The sequence below is a fragment of the Polypterus senegalus genome, chromosome 13 (assembly GCF_016835505.1).
Source record: "Polypterus senegalus isolate Bchr_013 chromosome 13, ASM1683550v1, whole genome shotgun sequence".
Taxonomy (NCBI): Eukaryota; Metazoa; Chordata; class Cladistia; order Polypteriformes; family Polypteridae; genus Polypterus; species Polypterus senegalus.
Window position 1 is genome coordinate 105162778 of NC_053166.1, and position 25886 is coordinate 105188663.

Consider the following 25886-nt stretch of genomic DNA (forward strand, 5'->3'; position numbering starts at 1 on the left):
GAGCTGCGTACTGATCTCTGGACGAACTTCTTCAAATACACTACTCTGATTTCGTTGTAACTGATCTAATGTATAACGAGGATATTCTTATTACTCCCGCCAGCTGATTTTACAGCGAAAACATAACACGACGTTTACTAAAAACACGCAACTACCGGCCAATGTTTTGCACATGGTTTGTTCTAGATGGGCTTCCGTCCTTCGATGCCCATTGGACTTTACCCGCCTACAACGCAATGCCGTAAAGCAACTGGGGGCGGGACGTAAATTAAGAGTATCGAAGAGCACGCGCCATTTTGTGGTTATTAACAAGCGAATTGGCGGCCTGCTCAGATGGTGAAAGTTGCCGTATATTAAACAAGATAATTTTGGATGTAGGATTTTTTTATTTAAAGAATTGAGCTGTTGAATACATTTTAATCCTCAAGAACACCTCAAAGTTTGTATACTTTAAATCTTGTGTGCCGTTCAACGGGGTACGAGTGCAACCGGTAAGTTATCGCAGGTTTCGAACTAGGCCATGATGCTTCAGTTGTTAGTGTTTTAGTTTTATTTTCACGTAAGCCACAAGTTTTTATTTGCTTGCCAGAAAGTGTGATTTGCAAGCACTGAACATACTGAATTTCGTATTTTCTTTCGTCGAATATGACGAAGCAGTCATTCGTTTCAGTACTTGGCGATGGAGGCCACAATTGTGTGCCTTTAATATAGACTGTATCAGGCTTACTTTGTAAGTGGTTACGTATTTTACCAAGGTACTGTAATTTGTGGTCTTGTGTAGGTACGCGTTAAATAAGATTTATTGCTTTGTTTTTGGTCGTTATAGATCCACGACAATTTGCTTATAGTTTAATGAATTAAACGATCAGGGAGTCATTCTAATCAATAGCTGGAATCTCATTCCCAAGGCACTTTTGATTTTATTGTGCAGTGTTCCGGATTATTTTGTTTTGGTTTCTTTCCTGTATACCCGAAGGACCCAAATTGTCTAATCCATGGTTTACGACTCAAAATTGTCCAACTTAATATTGTTGGGTATTGTTGAAAACTGTTTTTGCAAATGTTAAGATTTAAGGACACGTTTTCTTTAGTTGATTCTGTACAGGATCTTCGTCTGCATGCTGTTGGATTTTGACCTTGTTGTTTTTAATGGTATAGATCCTACACTCGGTGATAGTTTTGGTTTTTAATTTGGCATATTCGGTGCCTAGCTTATTTACTAAACAACGTGGTTTCATTTTGTGAAAACCATTGAAACACTTGGCCAGACACGTGTGCCCAATTTAGTAACTCGTTTATAACCCAATAACGTGAAGCTAAAACTGGGCACGTTCACGATCAAAGGAAAGGTCAAAGAAAAATCTGGCCTTACAGTAGGGCAGTTTATTAGTTTTTGTTTGTTTGGCTTGTAAATTAAGTGACGGATCCTAATTATCTGTATGCTACCGTTTTACAGAACATTTTTTTTCTTAAAGATCTGCATCAGTCATTATTCCTTTATTGATACTATATGAGCAAGGTATTGAGTGTGTATTCTTAAGCCGAGAAAGTTTTTGTTTGCGTTTAATTGTGAGACATGAAGTTTGGCGAAATTTAAATAATGTCTCTAATAAGGTGTATTTTACTTTGTCACAGGTGAACAATGACTCAGTTCCTTCCCCCTAATCTCTTGGCGCTGTTTGCACCAAGGGACCCAATTCCCTATTTGCCACCTCTGGAAAAGCTGCCTCACGAGAAACACCACAACCAACCATATTCAGGGATTGCACCTTATATTCGTCATTTTGAGGTTTGTAATTCTTTTAATGCTTTTTATTCAGTTTTTCTTTGAGTTGGACATGATTTTTTTTAAGCCAATCATTAAATTTATTAGTCTTGTTAATGTACATCAGAATATTTAAGTTAATGTTTTTTTTAATTATCTATAATGAAAAGTATTTGAGTTTATTTTTAGAAAAAAGATCTGCAAAAGTCTCGGACGTATTACTGATACTTCTGTCTTAAGTTCTCAAATTTTTCAATGCTGCATTCAATTTTTTTGTTATCCTATGCACTTTGTAGTGGTGCCCAGGAAAAACTTAAAATCATATTTTCTTGCAGAACGGAAAGGAAAAAAAGCGACATAATGGAAGCCCAATAGCGCCAAGTTCTCTCTAATGGCAAACAATGTGAATGCCTTATGTAATCCACATACAAATTATCCAGTTGTATGTATACAATGTGCAAAACATTTGGGAGCCACCTTTTGAATTTGATTCACCTTACCCCCTTATTCGATGGTCTAGAGTCCTGCTTTCAATTCAGTAATGATTCCATGAGTGTTTAATTTCCACAGTGTGCTCTGATTAGGCGTGTGCGATATACATCGTTTACGATTATATCTTAATTGCTGTTTTAACGATGTGCGGAATTAAATTGTCGAGTATGTAACTCGCTTTGCAAAAAAAAGGAAAGAGTTCATTCACTAATGCAACAGTATAGACCACTGCACGTGCGCAAAGCGAGTTGTGTAGGCGTGAACGTCCAGCAAGATGCAAGTTAGCGTCGCTCCCTGCCTCAAAATGAGTGAACAAACAGCACCAGATGATAGAACAGCCTAGCCATCTATGTCGTCAGAGTTAATTGCCAGACATCGTTCATTCTCACTTGCATGGCAGTGGTTTGGTTTTGAAAAGACTGATGTTGCTCAAAAGGCGGCAATCTGCAAACTATGTGGTAAATCGGTTGCAGTTAAAGACAGCTTGACAACTAACATGTTTAACTATTTGCGAACTAGCCACCGCACAGAATCCGAAGAATACGAAAAGCTTAAAGAGCCAACTGTCCAGCACATGTCTAAAGTAACCAATGTACAAGCACAAAAACACACTCGGCAAACTTTAGCGGACTCATTCTGCAAAAAAGTGCCTTACGACAAGAAAAGCAACAGATGGCATGACATAACAAACACCGTCACCAATTACATTGCAAAAGATATGGTGCCAATTCAAGTGGTTGAGAGAGATGGTTTTAAACAGCTATTGAATACTTTAGACCCAAGGAACACACTGCCTGGCCGAAAATATTTCAGTCAAACGGCTCTGCCTAAGTTGTATGATTTGTGTCGCCAAACTCTGACGCATAAACTGCAAATGGTTTCACATTTTGCCACAACAACGGATTTATGGTCAAGCCGAACATCCGAGCCGTACCTTTCCATGACGGTGCATTTCATTGACGAAAACTGGCAACTGCAAAGCTTTTGTTTGCAAACATCCTACTTCCCACAAGATCACACTTGCGACATCATTCCACAAGGTCTGAAAGATGCGCTGGCATCATGGTCACTGCGAGAAGACCTCATGGTTTGCATGACAACAGACAGCGGGGCTAACGTTGTCAGTGCACTACGGATTAATAACTGGAAGAGGCTACCTTGTTTTGGGCATAGGCTTCATATTGCGATTGGTGCGTAATTTGGGGTTCCTCTTTAAAATGCAGTTTAGGTTAAATTGATCTTATTATGATGTTTAAAAATACAAAAAGACCTGATAAGTAAAGTTATAGAGAACAAAAATATAATATAATTTGAAATAATACATTATATTATCCTGGAGTTATCGTCAAAAGTCCCAGAAAATAGAGATTTTTTTTTTTTCCCAATATCGCACACCCCTAACGTCACCTAATGTTTCTCCTCCTCAAAATATGTATTTACCACCACCATTTCCATTCTTTTTGCAAGTCCTGTGCTCTTCAACATTTCTCACTTTAACACCATACCACCTCATTACCATTGTTCCCTTTGCCACTGTATCCATTAAGATCCTTATCAATAACCTCTCTGTCTACTTTGGGTATATTCTCTGCCATTTCATCTAATTCTATCCAGAAATCTGTTTTCTTTGTCTCACACACCCCATTTGTGGGGTATATGCACTGACGGTATTTAACATTACCCCTTCTATTTCCAACTTTATGCTCATCACTCTGTCTGACATTCTCTTCACCTCCCGAACATACTCTTCCTTCACAATTTTTCCTCCTCCCTTTCTCTTCCTATCTACATTCTGGGGGGACAGTTTGTACCCACCTCTGATGCTTCTGGCCTTACTCTCTTTCCACATGGTCTCCTGTGTATACTGTACATCTACAGTGCTGTGAAAAAGTACTTGTCCTGTTCTGATTTAATCATGAAGTATGGTTAATCACATTTTTTGGAAAGCTAAGTTCAACTTCACTTGCCACACCCAGGCCTGATTACTGCAAGGCCCGTTGTATCAAGAGGTCACTTAACACTAGAATTATCAGAGCCTACGAAAAAACTTGTAAATCCGTCCAACCTTAAATCGCTTCGTAAATCCCTTCACACCTCTCCGCCAGCGTTCTTTTCCCTCTAAATGTGATGATAAACTCAGGCTGCAAGCAGCCGGCTATTCCATCCCCCCACCGACTTAGAACGTGCACAAACTTCTCCCAGCTCATGCCTTGATTGATTTTCTGGGAGTGAAGTGGAGTTTTAGAGTGGAAATAATAGATCGTTGTTTGGAACACACGCATTTCATGTCTGTTCCGTTTCTACAGTAATCTGTGTAAACACATTGTTAAAACAGAAATGTTTTTTATATTCTAGTAGTAGAGTTACAAAATGTAGGCATAAACTATATAATGTATGAAGCCTGAAGTCCAAATATCAAAGAAATACTTTCACAAAAGGTACAAATCTAACACAACAATTGCGCTTTTATTCAAAAAATATAACTGCAGAAACAAAAATCCGCCTTAACATGCGACATTGACACCCGTTTATATGACTGCCTCCGTGGCGCAATCGAATCTGCTGCCGACTGGGAATCAAAAGGTTGCGAGTTCGATCCTGCACCACTCCGTTTTGAGAAGTAAAATGCTCTTAGTCTTACTATTTTAGAAATAAAACATACATTTGATTTCAGTCTGTAACAGCCGGTGTAATTTATGATACTTGTACTTGTTACCTTTGTTTACCTCCTAAAGTCACAAGTAGTGTGCAGAGGGCATGCTCAAAAATGTGTGTAATGCCACGAAAAGTGCCTGCTGACACTTTGCACATACCATTGCTTGCATACTAAAGTGTCACAGTGATCACTGCCAGCATGTTGTAGCACACAGCATCTGGCCACCTGCATGTTCTTGCACGCACTGAATAAGAGACAAATATACAGTCTGACAGAGAATCAGACTGAAAAAAAGAAAACATTTAGAAATGCCATACTTTTACAGCTGATCGGACGCTGTTCGTTTTCAAATAATATTGCATTTGTTCAACAATGTTTTCTGATTGGTACTATTCAGGTCATAAAATGATTTCTTCAAAATGTCACATATATTTGTCTCATTATTCCATTGCTGCGCTAACATCGTGCACCAGAAGGTGTGAGCTTATTCAGTGCGCTCTTGTCCCGATGTAGAATGGAGCTGAGTTTACCTCTGTTATAGCGCGTCTATGTGAAAACAGCAGTGTCAGATGCAGGGGTGGGGTTTGTTTGGGCTCGTGAACGCAGCTGAGATAAAACTGGCTAAAAAAAAAACAAAGCTAGTATCATAAATTTACACCGGCTGTTACAGACTGAAATCAAATGTATGTTTTTATTCTGAAATAGTAAGACTAAGAGCATTTTACTTCTCAAAACGGAGTGTTGCAGGTTCGAACTCGCGACCTTTTGATTCCCAGTCGGCAGCTGATTCTGTTGCACCACGGAGGCAGTCATAATAAACGGGTGTCAATGTCGCATGTTAAGGCAGCTTTTTGTTTCTGCAGTTATATTTTTGAATAAAAGCGCAATTGTTGTGTTAGATTTGTACCTTTTTGTGAAAGTATTTCTTTGATATTTGGACTTAAGGCTTCATACATTATATAGTTTATGCCTACATTTTGTCATCTACTACTAGAATATAAAACGTTTGTTTTAAAAATGTGTTTATACAGATTACTGTAGAAACGGAACAGACATGAAATGCGTGTGTTCCAAATAAGGATCTATTTCCACTCAAGCTCCACTTCACTCCCAGAAAATCAATCAAGGCATGAGCTGGGAGAAGTTTGTAAGCGTTCTAATTCGGTGGGGGGATGGAATAGCCGGCTGCTTGCAGCCTGATTTTATCAGCACATTTAGATGACAAAAGACTCTGGTGGAGAGCTGTGAACGATTTTAAGAAGCAATTTAAGGTGGGACGGATTTACGAGTTTTTTTGTAGGCTCTGGTAATTCTAGTGTTAAATAGAACCTGTCTGATAAAGTCAAGTAGGTCAAAAGAGCCCAAAAAGGAAGATATCCTGCCGCGATCTAAAGAAATTCAAGAAAAGATAAGAAACAATGTAATTGACTTCTATCAATCTGGAAAAGGTTATAAAGCCATTTCTAAAGGTGACAACCATTATCAACAAATGGAGAAAAGATGGAACAGTGGTGAATTGTCCCAGGAGTGGCCGGCCTACAAAAATTACTCTGGGAGCGCAGCTGTGGTTCATCCAAGAGGTCACAAAAGAACCCAGAACAACATCTAAAGAACTGCAGGCCTCACTTGCCTCAGTTAAACTGAGTGTTCATGACTCAACCATAAGAAAAAGACTGGCCAAAAATGGCATGCACGGCAGAGTTCCAAGGCGAAAACCACTGCTGACCTAAAAACATAAAGACTTGTTTGACTTTTGCCAACAAACATGTTGATTCCCCAAGACTTTTGGGAAAATATTCTGTGGACTGATGAAACAAAAGTTGAACTTTAAGGTGTGTGTTCCGTTGCATCTGGCATAAAAGTAACATAGCGTTTCAACAAAAGATCGTACCAACAGTCAAACGATGTGGTGGTAGTAGTGTGATGGTCTGGGGCTACTTTTCTGCTTCAGGACCTGGACTACTTGCTGTGATTGATGGAACCATGAAACTCTCTACTAAAAAAACGTAAAGGAGAATGTCCAGCCTTCAGTTTGTGACCTCAAGCTGAAGTGCACTTGGGTTCTGCAGCAGGACAATGATCCAAAACACACCAGCGTTCTGCAGCAGGACAGTGATCCGAAACTCACCAGCAAGTCCACTTTTGAATGGCTTTAAAAAACAAAATGAAGGTTTTGGAGTTGCATAGTCAAAGTTTGGACTTGAATCCAATTGATATGCTGTGGCATGACCTTGGTGGTTCATGCTCGGAAACCCCCCAGTGTAGATGATTTAAAACAATTCTGCAAAGAGTGGGCCAAAATTCCTCCACAGCGATGTGAAAGACTCCTTGCCAGTTATTGCAAACGCTTGATTACAGTTGTTGCTGCTAAGGGTGGAATAAACAGTTATTAGGTTTAGGGGCAATTACTTTTTCGCATAGGGACATTTTAGTTTGGGTAGTGTTTTTTTTTTTTCCCCTTAAATAAATTAACTCACAAACTGCATTCTGTGTTTACTTGTGTTATCTTTGTCTAATGTTTACATTTATTTGATCTGAAATATTTGAGTGTGACAAGCAAAAAAAGAAATTGGGAAGGGGCAAATACTTTTTCATAGCACTGTACATTTTTCTGCTCATATCGGCCAGCTCTCTCCCTTTATTAGTCATTGTGCACAACATTTAAAGTTTGAGTCTGAGCTTCAAACTGTTCTCCCTTTGCCTTTGAATCGACTTCCCCCTCATTTTCCTTCGCCTTCTTTGCCCAGCAGTAGCATAGTTTCTGCCAATACTCTGCTGGATAGCAGCATCAGTTGTGGCTGTTGGTAATCTGAGCCTCAACTGATCCATTATGGACATTCAGTTTCCCATTTGAATGTTTGATTTGGCACAGGTTAAATGTTGGCTTCCGTTCCTGGTGTAACCTTCCCCAGTTTACACTGGCTTGGGACCGGCCCAAAGACTGCAATAGCTTGTGTGACCTCAGTGGCTGTGTTAACGTTACATATTTTACTTATTTAATTTAGAAGTGCTTCTTTACTTTTTCATTGACTAGATAATTCTTTAAAAGATGACGCATGCATCGAGAGGGTGATAAGGATGTGCAAGAAAATAGTGGTCCACTTTTTTTTTTTTTTCCATTTTAAGCTTTGTACCATTTATTTTAATAGTGCAAGTACCTGAAAGGAAGGATAGGCATCCTAGCTGGAATGGAGAATTTCTTGCCTGTACAGCAGGCTATTTTGGAATGATGGTAGGACTTTAACCCTGCAGGGACACCATACATTCATCTGGTATGGAACGAAGGGTGATAAATGGACAGGGTGAAAGTGAATGCCAGGATCAGTTCATTTTCCTAATACAGCAGGTGGCATGGAACTTGGAGTTGTGAAGTACAACTCTCAGGGTCCCTGGGTGCCACAAGGGGACACTGTCATGGGAGGACTGCCCTTGTTCACAAACAACCCAGAAGTGTTTCCCACAAGTCGTGCCAGCTCACTGGAGGCTGTACCAGGTCTAGCATAAAAGGAAAGACACTTAACTGGAAATGAAAGGAGGAAGGTAATCCGATTGTACACAAGTGTTTTGGCTGGTGCTTGTTTGAAAATTGGCAACAATCTGTTGGGTGACATTGTCTGATTTTGGACTCAGTGGCACCACCATTATGTTTACAATAGAACATATATCATAAAATGTAATTTAGTTCTTATTTGGTCCTCGGCGTTCAGTATTTTAAGTAGTTTATTTGAAAAATGTGAGCCAGTCAATAAATGCTGGAAAATATAGGCTTAATGTGATTATTTATGCTCTTATTTGCCTTTAGCATTGAAATGGCGGTTCAGAATGGTAACTTTAATACTTATTTTTATCATAATCACAATATATATCAAAATAGTCACAATACTATTATTTGATTGTGCAGCTCTATTTGAAAAAGGTTTATATTGTTAAACCATACAGGATTTTTTAATAGTGCAATATCATGCTGAAATTCAAGCCCTCTTAATGTTGGAGTAACCATTTTTAAAATGTTTATTTTGGAAACTGTTTTTAGATCAATTCTGGTAGTTTAAAACTAGCATTGAAACAAAGTAACATTAAAGTATTTTTTGTATTTATAATCATTTTAGCAGACAGCATTTTTAAAAGTAACAAAAAAATGTAAAAATGTGTATTTTGGAAACTATTTAGTTAACACCCACCAAACAAAAATATTAAGCAAAGAATAGGCAATTGTTGGCTCAGTTGCTTGATTAAAAACTAGAAATCTTTAAATTTGCCTTACAAGATTTTTTTTTTTTATATATACATACGAACTAGCAAAATACCCGCGCTTCGCAGCGGTGAAGTAGTATGTTAAAGAAGTAATGAAAAAGAAAAGGAAACATTTTAATAATAACGTAACATGATTGACAATGTAATTGTGTTGTCATTGTCATGAGTGTTGCTGTCATATATACACACACACATATATATACATACAGGTATATATTAGGGGTGGAACTCTATTAAAAAAATGAATGTAATTAGAGGCTGTGTAGTTAATCTTGATTAATCGTATGTAATCACACATGAAAATTTGCCCCAAATCACAAATGTTTTTTTTTTTTTTTTAATTTTAAAAGGCTTTAGTGGGTGACAGAATCAAATAATAGACATGAATATTGTAATTTTAATTTTTGAAAAATAAAATGCTTTTAAACTGCATTTCAATTCAAAACAAACACAAATATCATCCCTGGCTAAAATTGGACAGACTTAAAAATAAATTGGTATTTTAAGTACTTTAAGTACATTTTCAGAATGGTATTGTCTTTAAATAATAATAACAAAAATGTCAACATAAAGTGCAGTTTTTCTTCTTAAAAAAAAAAAAAAAAAAAAAAAAGGCAGAAACAAAAGGTAATTTGACCAGCTTCACCTTTAAACTGTGAGTAACCTTAGCCAAAATTATTTTGTACATTAGGCTAAAACAGTGTGATCATTGAACATTTTTTAATTATATGTAATTAGAATTACTAACGGTCACGGAAGTCCAATGATCCCCAGTAAGAGCCACAAAGTCCACTTTCTGTAATGCATCTAATTTTGCTTGCTTTTCAGTGTGCACAAAACCATGCTTTTATCAAGGCTTCCGTCGGGTAGTCTTTTGAAATGAAATTTTCCTCCGATCAGTCGTAGGAACTCGCTTTATTCCGACTCTTTTAACATTTTTGTAGCTCTGATGTGTGCATCAATGTAATCGATATACCAGGAAATCATGCATTGACAAAAGTTCCCCCTTGCTTGGAATTGAAAGTGTGATTAAATGCGTTTTTTTAACGCGTTATGGAGTACATGCATCGAAGCTTCTCAGCTGTGCTTGTGCTAAGAAAAGGAAACATTTTAAAAATAACATGATTGTGAATGTAATAGTTTTGTGACCGTTATGAGTGTTGCTGTCATCAAGGATTTGATTATAATTTCTTTCAATCAGGTTTGTATTTGGACAGTTTGCACAAAAACACGCTTTTATCAAGGTTTCCGTCGGGTAGTCTTTTGAAATGAAATTTGCCTCCGATCAGTTTTAGGAACGCGCTTTGTATCCATTATTCATAAAGCTGCAATTGGTGATCTGTCTTTCTGCGTTAACCGCATATATTTTCATACGTCTCAACCCAAGGGGATGCGAGGGTAAAATGAATTGGGAAGCGCGCGTACATACCCAGTGCACCCCCTGTCGGGAATCGGACGTCGGCGCTGGAGGCAAAGTCTCTACCATTGCACCACGGCGTGTGTTTTGTCTATATGAGAGTATGTAGATCGGTATACCCGCGCTTCGCAGCGGAGAAGTAGTGTGTTAAAGTAGTTATGAAAAAGGAAAGGGAACATTTTAAAAATAACGTAACATGATTGTCAATATACAGTAATTGTTTTGTGAGTGTTATTGAGTGTTGCTGTCATCAAGGATTTGATTATCATTTCTTTCGAACAGGTTCGTATTTGTAGGATGTGTTGTGTTCAAGTTACATTCCGTGTTTGTCAATCGTTGTAAAGATAACAGGTTTCATTCATCGATTCGTTTCTTACTGCATCAATAAACGGCTCGTCGTCTTCATCTGAGACGTGACACACTGCATGCACGGGTTTTTTTACACTGTCTTCCTTTAGCGGGACATTCACTTTTTCCACCGTGTGCTTTGTTTCCGCAGTAGCTGCACTTATGAATATGCTTGTATGTATTACACGCTTCATATTTTTTTGCTCCCTTCTCAATTGTGTAATTCGGTTTTTGTTCAGCACTCTTTGGAACTGTTGCTTTTTGTCTGTGCACTGCGTCAGTTCATGTGAGCCGCTCGGTGTACATGCATCGAAGGTTCACAGCTGTGCTGGTGCCATCTCGTGCGATGTCCAAACACCACCCTGACCATGTCATCTTCCTCTGCATAAGCACAGTCCTTCACCCGTGAATATTTAGCGGCAGTGTTTCTATTGGATTGCCGCTGACGGACGGCCTTATATGGGCAGGCACTAAATTACGTGGGAGGCGTAACTCCGCCTACCACGGGCATCGAGCAGAAGTCTATTATAGTATATGGACGAAAAAATAGGTTCCAGTTATGACCATTGCGTGTAGAATTTCGAAATGAAACCTGCCCAACTTTTGTAAGTAAGCTGTAAGGAATGAGCCTGCCAAATTTCAGCCTTCTACCAACACGGGAAGTTGGAGAATTAGTAATGAGTGAGTCAGTGAGGGCTTTGCCTTTTGTAAGTATAGATTATGTTAGAATAGTGATATTCGATCCGACAGCCCTAGTTATTTACTTAAAACAATCCTGTAAAGATCTCCACAGAACTCTGTTTTTGTATCTCTGCAATAGTGGCAACACAGTACATGGGTTCTATGTAAATCTCAATGAAACGATTATTTACAGCCTCCAAGAGAGCGCTTTTACAGGTTTTGACTCCAAAGTCAGTATGAGTGCTTTTAGTCGGCTGTTTTAAAGCATTAACTGAGGGAATAAAGTTAGGAGCCAAGGTTTCAGACCAGTTGTTCAAATGCAGCAAGGAGTATGATTATGTTCTCGATCAAACGCCACTGATTAGGCATTGGAGTTGCAGTTAACTCAATTGGAGGCATAAGCCCCAAGGGCTGTTTTCTGTTCCGGCTAGCTTTGCAGCATATAGAATGTGCTGTTCCATCTAGTCGAAACGTCTTGTTGAAGCATTTTCGTCTGCAAACCAAGTTCAGTTTGTATGGTTTTGAGACGCGAGTTGGCTAATTGAATGCTTAAAGTGACCGACTGTTTTTCTGCCGATCGATATTATATCCGAGACGCTGCGTTGGGATAGTACGCTGTCGTTCACAGCAAGCTGTAAAGTATGAGCCATACATGGAAAACTTGGGATTCTGCATTCCTCCATAGCCTTTGCAACGTTGCGTGCATTGTCTCATAATACATGAACATCCTCTTTTGGGTATTTTCCATGGTTCAAAAATTCTTTTAAATGCCACAGAGTGCAGCACCATTTTGTGATCCAGAGCTTTCTTGGGCGTGCAAAATTGCTTTCTGCAATTCAAACTTGTGTTCAATTCACTGAGCAGTTAAACTAAGCATACTAATAGCACTCATATCAGATGTCCATATATCAGTGGTAAAGCTTATGGCTGTGACATCTTCAGCAAGGATTTTGTGGACATGACTTTCCACAATCTTATGTAACTCTGGAAGCGCTATGTCAGAGAAATAACGGTGGCTGGGTATCTGGTAACGGGGTTCAAGATACTCCGAGCAGCCTTCGAAATTCCATATCTTATACAACAGAAAATGGCTGATCATCCAGAGCAATAAATACCATCACCTTTGCAGTAATTGTTTGAGCTTTAGGGTTATCTTTATCAAATTTCTTTGAGTTTTCAAGTAACTGATCAACACGTTGGGCAATTGCAGTTTTTGATTTTGTGCGCAGTGGCGCAGGATGTTTTGCTCTGAGGAATCCTGTATATTTGTCAGGTCAGCCTTCCGTTCAAGTGTATAATTAAGTTGGTGGTATTGAAATTTCGCACTTTGTTCCCTCCACACAAAACATTAGTCGAACTAGTGTTGTAAATGGCATATTTTATGTCGCTCTCGCTAACTTTGAAAAACTTCCACACCGCAGACTTTTTCACGCAGTAGTCCAGCAACGCCTAAACGTCTGGCACATCCAGAAAACAGTGAATGCTTCATCAGTATTGGCTCAACTTATCGGAAACATATTCTTTGGTCCGATGCTGATAATTTTATTTTAAACCATTATCTGCCGATAGATATAAATCTGATATTATCCTGCATCCCTAGTTTTGAGTAGTGAGCTGCTCTTATTTTTACCATTATACAATAAAAACATACATTTAATTTGAGTCTAACAGCTGGTATAAGTTTGTGGGACTTGTAAAGATTAATTTTTTTAATTCACTTTTATTCTGTCGCGTTCACGCTCCCCAACCCCGATCAGACACTACTGTTTTCAAATAGACGTGCTATAACAGAGTTGAACTCCAGTGAGGGTTTAGCATCGGAGAAAGAACATAAGCCCTCCCCGCAAGAAACGTCTACTCGCATAAGAACAATGTAGATGCACTAGGTGTAAAGGTGAAAGATGGCACTGTTTGGATGCCGAAAGAGGTCTGGCATCATCCTGCCAGTCAGTCTGCCCCACACCTGGCCTTAATATAAAAACATTTATCTATACTAATAAAAGGCAAAGCCCTGACTCACTCACTCACTCATCCCTAATTCTCCAACTTCCCATGTAGGTGGAAGGCTGAAATTTGGCAGGCTCATTCCTTACAGCTTACTTACAAAAGTTAGGCAGGTTTCATTTTGAAATTCTACGTGTAACGGTCATAACTGGAACCTACTTTCGTCCATATGCTATAATAACCTGCAGCTCGGTCACAGTGTGAGGCAGAGTTGCGTCTCGCGTCATCACGCCTCACACGTAATTGAGTGCCTGCCCATATAAGGTAAATATTCACGGGTGAAGGACTGTGCTTAGCATATTCATAAGTGCAGCTGCTGTGGAAACCCTCCCTCAGCGAAAATGCGAGAGAAACTTAAGTGCCTGGTCTGTGCTAAAATTAAAGCCGTGAACATCGCAAGATCGCACAAGATATTCGCGAGATACAAGTTTAATGAGAAGACGGAGGGTATAAAGCCTCGATGCTAAAGACCTGGCAAAGTCATGCCTTCTCTGCTGGCCTAAAAAAATAACTGAATCACAAACTGATAATTATATTTTGTCCATGAATACTTATTAAATAAGTACAGAATAAATGTTGATTAAACTGTTGCTTCAACCAATCATATTTTGAGTTGGTGTCAGTAGGGCCCTCTAGCAGGCGTACGGCAACGTCACCTTATTCAGACCCATTGATTAGATAGAAGCCGATATGAGGAACTCTACGAGGCCACTGAACGCACCACAGGCGCTCCGAGCGCAACATCCTCGCGCTCACTACTGCCAACAACATGGCAGGATTCTGGACAATATTATTAGCCAGACACAGACCAGGTTTCAAGACCACGAAAAACTGATGTTTGTCACGCTCATCGACCCCCAGAAGTTTCAGGAATACAAGAAAAATTTCACGCATGCAGCCTTTTCCAGTTTAACACAAGAGCCATGGGGCAGTTTTTGTTTTGATCTGTCTCGGCTAAATACAGAGCTGACTGTAATGTATGCCATGGATGATTTTACAGGAAAATCTCCCACTGATCTCCTTGACTTCCTTCATCAGAAAAATCTGAATGAGAGCATGGGGCAGCTGTTCACATTGGTATATTTGGCGGTGACCATTCCCGTGTAGACTGCTACTGTCGAGCAGACATTTTTAGCCCTAAACAGAATTCAAACTTATGCCAGAAATACGACAGGGCAGTTTTCGACTTTCGGCATCCGCTTCGATGGCGACAGAAAGGGACTTTTTGATGTAACTGAAGTGCACGGATAATCTGTAAGACAGAGTAATTGAACTGTTTTTGAGGAAAGAGAGGAGGATGGATTTTGTTTACAAATCTGAATTTTTGGTGAGTAAAATGTTGCGATTTTCCTAAATAGTATTGCAAGTTTGAGTTATTATTGACTGCTTTTGTGTGTGTCACGGCTGCAGTAGAAAGGAACTTGTTCACCCCTGGTTTGTCTAGTCAATAAAGGCATTTATTGTGGCTACAGGCGTTATCTATCTGCGATGCAGCAGCTCTTTATACTGTATTTCTGTATATTAAGATTTTTTTTTTTTTTAACCATAATTTTGTTTTTGAGGGGCAGGTTGATTCAGACGGAGCACTATTGAAGGCCTAGGTGTTAGATGCACGGTCCGCCACTGGACCAGATGATACGTAAATTTGATGAACATTACAATCCGAAAATAAACAAAACTGTAGAGAGGTTCAGATTATACTTTTTCCCAGTGCGTCTCTCTAAATCCTCTGTGCGGGAACATTATCATAAGGCTTAACACCTTCTACGTGCACCGAACCATCCTTATTACAAAGTCTTCCTTGCTTTACCGCTGGCTGCTTCTTTCCATTCACCTTCCTAGCTCTTTATTTAAACAGTTTTCCTTCTCACTTTTCCACTCCTTCGTGGTCTTCTCCCTTTTCGTTCAAAATACATGCCTCCTTGCCTTTTTACAGTCCGCTTCCCTTACGTCACACCATGGTACGTTTAGCACAAGTTAATACGGGGAATGCCTGTTAAACATCTTAGATTCACGAGTAGCGATTTGTGTAGTGAAGAATATGATTGAAAGAAATAATGATAATCAAATCCTTGATGACGGCAACACTCATAACAGTGACAAAACAATTACATTGACAATCAGGTGGTTGTTTTTAAAATGTTTCCTTTTTCATAACTTTAACACTACTTCTCCGCTGCAAAGTGCGGGTATTTTGCTAGTATATCATATAAAAGCCAGATCTAATGTTGTTATTTACCTTGATTTATTTTTTACAGCTTAAAGTCACAGGAGCTTCCACTTGCAGCTAAAGTCACTTCAGTACACATGTAGATTGTGAGGATGCCCATGTATTGATCAGAGGAAGCTCTGCAGTCAGCTTGTGACTTTATGCTGTAGGAAGATTTATCTCCTGCCACATTGTTTGATGAAAATTCTCAACCTACAGAGGGCTGAATTCAAAGACACCCTGAAAATCAAAGTGAATAAATGATGCGGCAGGTTAATCCTTTTTGCTGAAATTTATTTGCAGCAACTTGGTTGTACTCGGTAATTTGTATTGCCCCTACGTGCTTGTATGCATGTCTGACAACGTTGGGGGCATGCTGCTAAAGAGACAGATGGTGTCCTGGGGGATCTCCTCCCAGATCTAGACCAAGGCATCACTGAGCTCCTGGACAGTCTGAGGTGCAACCTCTGGGGGCGTCGAATGGACCGAAACATAATGTCCCAGAAGTGTTCTGTTGGATTTAGGTCAGGCGAGCATGGGGGCCAGTCAATGGTATTAATTCCATTATTCAACAGGAACTGCCTGCATACTCTCACCACATGAGGCCTGGCATTGTCGTACACCAGAAGGAACCAAGGACCCACTGCACCAGCATAGGGTCCGACAGTGGGTCCAAGGATTTCATCCTGATACCTAATGGCAATCAAGGTGCCATTATCCAGGCTGTGCGTTCCTCCATGAATATGCCTCCCCAGACCATCACTGACCCACCAAACCGGTCATACCGAACAATATTACAGACAACATAACGTTCTCCAAAGCTTCTCCAGACTCTTTCACGTTTGCTCAGAGTGAACCTGTTGTCATCTGTGAAAAGCACAGGGTGCCAGTGGTGGACCTGCCAATTCTGGTATTCTATGGCAAATGCTAATTAAATTCCACAGTGCTGGGCAGTGAGCACAGGGCCCACTAGTGGATGTCTGGCCCTCAGGCCATCCTCAGAAAGTCTCTTTCTGATTGTTTGGTCAGAGACATTCACACCAGTGGCCTACTGGAGGTCATTTTGCAGAGCTCTGGCAGTGCCCATCCTGTTCCTCCTTGCCCACCCTGATGGGTGAAGAACCTTCTATGGCCCCGTCCAGCTCTCCTAGAGTAACTGTCTCCAGGAATCTCCTCCAAGCCCTTGGGACTGTGTCGGGAGATGCAGTAAACCTCCTGGCAATGGAATGTATTAAATCGCCATCCTGGAGAAGTTGAACTGACTGTGCAACCACTGTAGGGTCCAGCTATCGCCTCATGCTACCAGTAGTTACACTGACCGTAGCCAAATGCGAAACTAGTGAAAAAACAGTCGGTAAAGATGATGAGGGGAAAAATGTCAGTGGCCTCCACCTGTTAAACCATTCCTGTTTTGGGGGTTTTCTCATTGTTGCTCTTCTAGTGCACCTGTTAATTTCATTAACACCAAAGCAGTTGAAACTTATTAACAACCCCCTCTGATACTGACCAGATCACTATTCCAGAGGTTTCATTGTTTTGATGCTACCCTCTGATTAAAAAGTGTTCCTTTAATTTTTTTGAGCAGTATATTTAATCATTGTTCGTGATGATAATTCTGTAGCTTGTCAATTTAAGCTAAATGCTAGCTATCTGCGAATGTTCTATTGATTACAGATTGTAATACAGTAATCCCTCGGTATATTGCACTTCGACTATCGTGGCTTCACTCCATAGCGGATTTTAAATTTAAGCATATCTAAATATATATAACAGATTTTTTGCTGGTTCGCGGATTTCTGCGGACAATGGTTCTTTCAATTTGTTACATGCTTCCTCGGTTTGTTTGCCCAGTTGATTTCATACAAGGGACGCTATTGGCGGATGGCTTAGAAGCATGTATTACATATTAACTAAAACTCCTCAATGATCTAAGATATGCTTCCCTCACGGTGCTTCATTGTTTGCTTTTCTTTGTCTCTCACCCTCTCTGACATTCTTCGTGCCTGACGGAGGGGTTTGAGCAGAGGGGCTGTTTGCACAGAGGCCGTTTGCCTAGAGGATACGGGTGCTCCTCTACAAACATACTTAAAAGCACGTATTGATTTTTTGATTGCTTGCTTTTATCTCACTCTCTCTCTCTGACATTCTCTGCTCCTGACGGCGCTCCTTTGTAGAGAAGATATGTTTGCATTCTTTTAATTGTGAGAAAGAACTGTCATCTCTGTCTTGTCATGGAGCACAGTTTAAACTTTTGACTAAAGGGTGTTATTTCATGTCTAGAGGGATCTAATAATGTTAACAGTGTGGGAGAGTTTATAAGGGCTTAAAATATATAAAAATAACCATACAAACATATGGTTTCTACTTTGCCGATTTTCATCTATCGCGGGGGGTTCTGGAACGCAACCCCCGCGATCGAGGAGGGATTACTGTATTTGGATGCTCTTCTGGAGTTCCAAGTTACAGCTTTTTTAATTCTTTGATTGTTCTGTGCCCATAACGTAATGTCGTCATTGCATTAGATTGTAAAGCAGTTAATATTTTGATGGTATGTTATGGTAATACTCAATAATGTTTTAAATCAGTTATATAGTGAATATTGAACTAAAGCTTGAATTAAAAAAAAAAAAAAAGAAAAAAACATTGTTAGATATTTTCCCCCAAATTGTTAAGCCTAGTATAAATGGGACATTTGAAATTCCAAGTAGAGCCGTGGCATGTCAGTAGACACAGACCTGTTTTGTCTGTGCTACCAGAAAAATTTACTTGAGGTAACATCTCCCCATTAACATTTGAATTATAAATGAAATAAATTTGTGATTTTATTATACTTTTACCAACAAATGTATTTGGAAGTTTAAACATTGCTGTTTCTTAAAGTGCAGGACACAGGTATGGTATGTATTCATGGAAAAAGTAGTACACTAAACAGTTTGAGGCAGCACCACATCTTAACTTTAAATCATTCAGGACAGACTTTCTTAGTTATTAGAAAACTCGGTTCACCTGCTAAACAAAAACACAAAATCAAAATAAAATGGCTGTGTCCTCATAACTGATACTCACATTGAATAATTTATGCATGAACAAAAGGCTCTTGTAACGTATTAGTTCTGAGTGGATTTAATGCTGTCATTGTTATACTGATAGTTTAACATGAATTACAATTCATCAACCACACAAAAATCCAAACTGCAAGTGGTAAATAAAAACCAGTATGTGTGTTATCCCATTCCCCATGCATGAATTTGGAGTATTTCGCCTGGAAGAAAACTATGAAGGATCCTGTTTTCATTCACCTTTGCAATATTTCAGTAGTGAAATGGTTGAATAATTTATACTGTGTGGACGGCTCACTTTTGATCTTTTAGTAGGTAATGTAGTTATCTCATCAACAAAATACAAGAATATTAAGGTGCAAGTTAAGTAGGCAAAGGTGTTTTTTTGCACTGTGGTTAGTCACAGAATCTGTATGTCTGTCCTCCTGGCTGCTGATTCACTCATACTCTGTGAAATAAACAGCAAACTGTGCCTTGATGGCTTCTTGATTTGACATACAGTGTGTTGTATTTAGATGTTGAATGAATGGTCATCCCATGTTAAACCAAACTATTTGTAAACAGCACAGGCACCTCTGACTGACTTTTTTTTTTTTTTTTTTAATCCTTCCCGCGATCAGTATGTTTGGGTGGAGTCAATGTAGTCAGAGTGAGAATTGAAAGTTTTGTGGATTTTATTTAGCGTTCAGAAGTTGGGTAAAGTAACTCCTGAACATCATGATGTTGGCTTCTGCATATTGATTTTCCTTAAATATTGAACTAAGTCGAAATTCAATATAGATAAATATATATTGCCCATCTCTACTCTTCCATGCAGAACTCTTTCAGCTGTTCTATGTTTGAGGGGTCTCTTACATGCACATTCCATTTCAAATCATCCCACATCATCCCAGTGTCATTTTAATCTAGTCTTTAGTACCCTTCAATTATTTTTAAGCCACTCCTTCGTGAAATGAAATTACTGGTAATGTTAAGGGCAATTGTCATGTTGCAAGGATCAGTTTTGGTTGAATTGTATTCTTCTGACACAATTTCATTATGCTGAAGCAACCTTTTAACAATGAAGAACACGTAAAGGCTTCTGTTATGTTGAGCTGCCTAGGCCCTGATGTAGCACAGCAGCCCCAAACAGTAGCATTTCCACTACCATGCTTTACAGTTGGTATCGTGTTCTTATGGTTAAATGCTGTCTTTGATTTTTGCCAAAAAAGTCACCTGGTACTATGGCCAAATAACTCTTGTTTTCATTGTCAGTCCAGAGCATGTTGTTCTAGACGTACTGGTCTATGCTTTGTGTTGTAAAGTTTTCCTCTTGGCACTCCTCCCATGGTCATTTTTCTAACCGCAGACTTGTATGCTTTTATATTCTGTAGGTCTTGTAGTGAAATTCTAGGTCTCTTGGATACTTCTTTCAGTATATTTGTTTCCTGCTCTGTGCTGAGCTTACAAAGAATGGCCTGACTTTGGCAAGTTGGTAGGATGGTTGGTTGAATTACAGTTTTTAGATCTTTTTAAATCCCTTCCCAGACTTGGGCATCTGTGACTTTTTTCAGAGAACTGTTTCAATCTAGACATAAACATGCATTTCAACAAGCCAAACTAAGTATAATATTTACATATATCCTCTTGCATCCTCTGTACAGATGTTCTAATCATATTTTGATGGTTTTTTAGTTTCAAGCCTCTTTGTGATTGCTTTTGTGTTTTGTTTTTTTTAAACATTAAATAAAGTTTTCATAAGCCAATTTACTAGCCACTTGAAATTTTGTTTTTGGCACCTTTTTAAGTTAATTGCTATTAATCTTGGCATTTCCTGGATATCCATCTTTTCTGGCTTTTTTGTGTCAAAACTTTGAACAATAGTAGAGTAGTTTATACAAATAATAGTCTATGCTAATTCCAAGATCTTGCTCCATTTCATCTTGAGTTTGTCATGCTTGGGAAGTGTAGAACTTGGAAATTAAGATGTCATTCTTATGCCGGAATGAGTAAATCCTTGGGCAGTTAATATGCTGCTACATTGTCCTATTGTAGTTATGTGAAAATGACTTTGAATGTCATGGGAATACACATTTGGAAGCTATAATCTGTTTTAGGCATTCATAACTGTAATTTATAGTTCATCCTAGATGGTTTACAAATGAATTTGCATGACTTGTACATCATAAATACTAGAAAATTATTTTGGATAAAGAATGTGTGAATTTTTTTTCCTATAAAATACTCCTTGCATCTTGACAGGATCCTCGTGATGCTCCCCCTCCGACAAGAGCTGAAACGAGAGAGGAGCGTCTAGAAAGAAAGGTAATTGGGTTTACGTGCATCTCCTTTGCCTTTTCAGGGAGGTATTTTGAGGGGTGTATGCATACATATATTCTTATCACTTTTTAAGATTTTAAATTTGTCTAATGAAACCATGCCTGTGAATGGTTTCCTTTAAGCTACAGTTCATTCAAACAGTATTAATTAAATTATTTCACAAAAAGCAATATATGTAAAGGATACTTGAACAGTGAACAATTCATAAATTGGTATGTCAATACTAGAATTTTTGTATTCGATTTACAGTACCAGTGAAATTTTGTGGTTTGATACTTGTACCATTGCAAAAACAGGAATCCCTTTCAACTACTTTTTATTGAAAATACCTTCATTATTCAAGTGAATTGTATGTTATTCTGTAAAAGTGGAGAGTACTGTTTTTTACAACATTCCTCGGTTTTTGTTATGGTATCAAATGGCAATCGGGTATCGTGAAATTTCACTGATATGTGTCAACTTTAAAAAATATTGTGATAACCCTAGTATTGACATTTGTTTTTTAAAAACTGCTTTTTTACACATTAACATTACAGGCATCCTAAAAATGTTTTAGTTTGTAATTGAAACAATTGGACCTGCTGGGAAATATTTAACAAGTACATTTGTGCTAAGTAAAAACAGTCTTTCTGTGTGTCAGTAGTTTTGTTTATTTTTTTAAATAGTGCTTTGTGTCAGTATTCATCAATATTTGTCCTATTTTGTTACATTACAACCTGGGATTAAAGTTGATTAGAGAGGCTCGTAAAATATTTTTACTGAGTGTAACAATTAAGGCAAAAACACAAATTGTAAGTGTGTACGTGTGTGTATGTATGTGTATGTATACTGTATATGTATGTATGCATGCATTCCGCTTATCCGAGGTCGGGTCGCGGGGGCAGCAGCTTAAGCAGAGAGGCCCAGACTTCCCTCTCCCCGGCCACTTCCTCCAGCTCTTCCGGGAGACATAGTCCTTCCAGCGTGTCCTGGGTCTTCCCCGGGGCCTCCTCCCGGTTGGACGTGCCCGGAACACCTCACCAGGGAGGCATCCTGATCAGATGCCCGAGCCACCTCATCTGACTCCTCTCGATGTGGAGGAGCAGCGGCTCTACTCTGAGCCCCTTGCGGATGACTGAGCTTCTCACCCTGTCTTTAAGGGAAAGCCCAGACACCCTGCGGAGGAAACTCATTTTAGCCGCTTGTATTCGCGATCTCGTTCTTTCGGTCACTACCCATAGCTCATGACCATAGGTGAGGGTAGGAGCGTAGATCGACTGGTAAATTGAGAGCTTTGCCTTACGGCTCATCTCCTTTTTCACCACGACAGAACGATGCAGAGCCCGCATCACTGCGGATGCTGCACCGATCCGCCTGTCGATCTCGCACTCCATTCTTCCCTCACTCGTGAACAAGACCACGAGATACTTGAACTCCTCCACTTGGGGCAGGATCTCTCCCCCAACCCTGAGAGGGCACTCCACCCTTTTCCGGCTGAGGACCATGCTCTCGGATTTGGAGATGCTGATTCTCATCCCAGCCGCTTCACACTCCGCTGCGAACCGATCCAGAGAGAGCTGAAGATCACGGCCTGATGAAGCAAACAGGACAACATCATCTGCAAAAGCAGTGTCCTGAGTCCACCAAACCGGACCCCTTCAACACCCTGGCTGCGTGTCTAAATTCTATCCATAAAAGTTATGAACAGAATCGGTGACAAAGGGCAGCCCTGGCGGAGTCCAACTCTCACTGGAAACAACAACAACATTTATTTATATAGCACAAATTACTGTTTCATACAAACAGTAGCTCAAAGTGCTTTACATATTAAAGAATAGAAAAATGAAAGACACAATTATAAAACAAAATAAATCAACATTAATTAACATCAAATAAGAGTAAGGTTCAATGGCCAGGGGGGACAGAAAAAACAAAAAAACTCCAGACGGCTGGAGAAAAATAAAATCTGTAGGGATTCCAGACCATGAGACCGCCCAGTCCCCTCTGGGCATTCTACCTAACATAAATGAAACCGTCCTCTTTGGATTTAGGATTCTCACGGAAGGGCATGATGATGATGATGGTCACGTAGACTTCTGCCTTTTAATCCGTCCATCATTGTTGGAGCATCATGAAGCTTTGAGTAGGTGGTGGGGGCTCGACTTACTGCCGGCAATGCGGACCAGGCTCTGACACCGGTTGTACAGAGACCGAATAGCTCTTATCAGGGGGTCCAGTACCCCATACTCCCGGAGCACCCCCCACAGGATTCCCCAAGGGACACGGTCGAATGCCTTTTCCAAGTCCACAAAACACATGTAGACCGGTCGGGCAAACTCCCATGCACCCTCCAGGACTCTGCTAAGGGTGAAGACCTGGTCCACTGTTCCGCGACCAGGACGAAAACCACACTGTTCCTCCTGAATCCGAGGTTCGACTATCCATCAGACCCTCCTCTCCAGAACCCCTGAATAACAACATTTATTTATATAGCACATTTTCATACAAACAGTAGCTCAAAGTGCTTTACATATTAAAGAATAGAAAAATGAAACACACAATTATAAAACAAAATCAATCAACATTAACATCGAATAAGAGTAAGGTTCAATGGTCAGGGGGGACAGAAAAAACAAAAAAACTCCAGACGGCTGGAGAAAAAATAAAATCTGTAGGGATTCCAGACCATGAGACCGCCCAGTCCCCTCTGGGCATTCTACCTAACATAAATGAAACCGTCCTCTTTGGATTTAGGATTCTCACGGAAGGGCTTGATGATGATGATGATGGTCACGTAGACTTCTGCCTTTTAATCCGTCCATCATTGTTAGAGCATCATGAAGCTTTGAGTAGGTGGTGGTGGCGCATGCCACCACCACAAAGAAACCGGAAAAAGAAACAGAAAAGAGAGTAGGGGTCAGTACCGATTTTAGAGCCACCATAAATAGCTATTTTGAGGAGATTGAACATATAGAGTATCAGGATTAAGTTAAATTACGATTAAAATGAAGTTATAAAAAGGCCATGTTAAAGTAATGTGTTTTCAGCAGTGTTTTAAAGTGCTCTACTGTATTAGCCTGGCGAATTCCTATTGGCAGGCTATTCCAGATTTTAGGTGCATAGCAGCAGAAGGCCGCCTCACCACTTCTTTTAAGTTTTGTTCTTGGAATTCTAAGGAGACACTCATTTGAGGATCTGAGGTTACGATTTGGAATATAAGGTGTCAGACATTCCGATATATAAGATGGGGCGAGATTATTTAAGGCTTTATAAACCATAAGCAGAATTTTAAAGTCAATTCTGAATGACACAGGTAACCAGTGTAGTGACATTAAAACTGGAGAAATGTGTTCGGATTTTCTTTTCCTAGTTAGGATTCTAGCAGCTGCATTCTGCACTAGTTGCAAACGATTTATATCTTTTTTGGGTAGTCCTGAGAGGAGTGCATTACAGTAATCTAGTCGACTGAAAACAAACGCGTGAACTAATTTCTCAGCATCTTTCAGTGATGTAAGCGGTCTAACTTTACTTATGTTTCTTAAGTGAAAAAATGCTGTCCTAATGATCTGATTAATATGTGATTTAAAATTTAGATTACAGTCAACAATCACCCCTAAGCTTTTTACCTCCGTCTTGACTTTTAATTCTAATGTATCCAGTTTATTTCTGATAGCATCATTGTATCCATTATTGCTGATCACTAAAATTTCAGTTTTCTCTTTATTTAACTTGAGAAAATTACTATTCATCCATTCTGAGATACTAGTCAGATATTCTGTTAGTGAATCAATAGAATCAGGGTCATCAGGAGCTATTGATAAGAATAGACTTTTCCAGGGAGGCTGAGGAGTGTGATCCCTCTATAGTTGGAACACACCCTCCGGTCCCCCTTTTTAAAGAGGGGGACCACCACCCCAGTCTGCCAATCCAGAGGCACTGTTCCCGATGTCCATGCGATGTTGCAGAGACGTGTCAACCAAGACAGTCCTACAACATCCAGAGCCTTAAGGAACTCGGGCGATCTCATCCACTCCAGGGCCCTGCCACCAAGGAGTTTTTTGACCACCTCGGTGACTTCAGTCCCAGAGATGGGAGAGCCCACCTCAGAGTCCCCAGGCTCTGCTTCCTCATTGGAAGGCATGTTAGTGGGATTGAGGAGGTCTTCGAAGTACTCCTCCCACTGACCCACAACGTCCCGAGTCGAGGTCAGCAGCGACCCTATACGGTGTTGACACTGCACTGCTTCCCCTTCCTGAGACGCCGGACGGTGGACCAGAATCTCCTCGAAGCCGTCCGAAAGTCGTTCTCCATGGCCTCTCCAAACTCCTCCCATGCCTGAGTTTTTGCCTTAGCAACAACCAAAGCCGCGTTCCGCTTGGCCTGCCGGTACCTATCAGCTGCCTCCAGAGACCCACAGGACAAAAAAGTCCTATAGGACTCCTTCAGCTTGACGGCATCCCTCACCGCCGGGTTCAGGGATTGCCGCCACGACAGGCACCAACCACCTTGCGGCCCCAGCTCCGGTCAGCCGCCTCAACAATAGAGGCACGGAACATGGCCCATTCGACTCAATGTCCCCACCTCCCTCGGGGCGGGTTGAAGTTCTGCCGAGGTGGGAGTTGAAGCTACTTCTGACAGGGGACTCTGCCAGCCTTCCCAGCAGACCCTCACAACACGCTTGGGCCTACCAGGTCTGACCGCAT

At 40.1% G+C, this 25886-nt stretch overlaps 1 protein-coding gene across 2 annotated transcripts in view; it reads left to right on the plus strand.

Annotated features, from left to right (window-relative positions):
- Nucleotides 1–281: 281 nt before the first annotated feature.
- The window catches only part of snrnp70 (small nuclear ribonucleoprotein 70 (U1)), an 83288-nt gene continuing 57683 nt past the window's right edge, over nt 282–25886 (plus strand). Inside the window, exons 1-3 of one of the 2 annotated variants that reach the window (XM_039774650.1) lie at nt 282–491; nt 1636–1789; nt 21127–21189. In XM_039774650.1, coding sequence (XP_039630584.1) covers nt 1643–1789; nt 21127–21189 — 210 coding nt within the window. In that variant the 5' untranslated portion in view covers nt 282–491; nt 1636–1642. The remainder of the gene's footprint in view (nt 492–1635; nt 1790–21126; nt 21190–25886) is intronic. The other variant, XM_039774651.1, reaches the window with a different exon arrangement.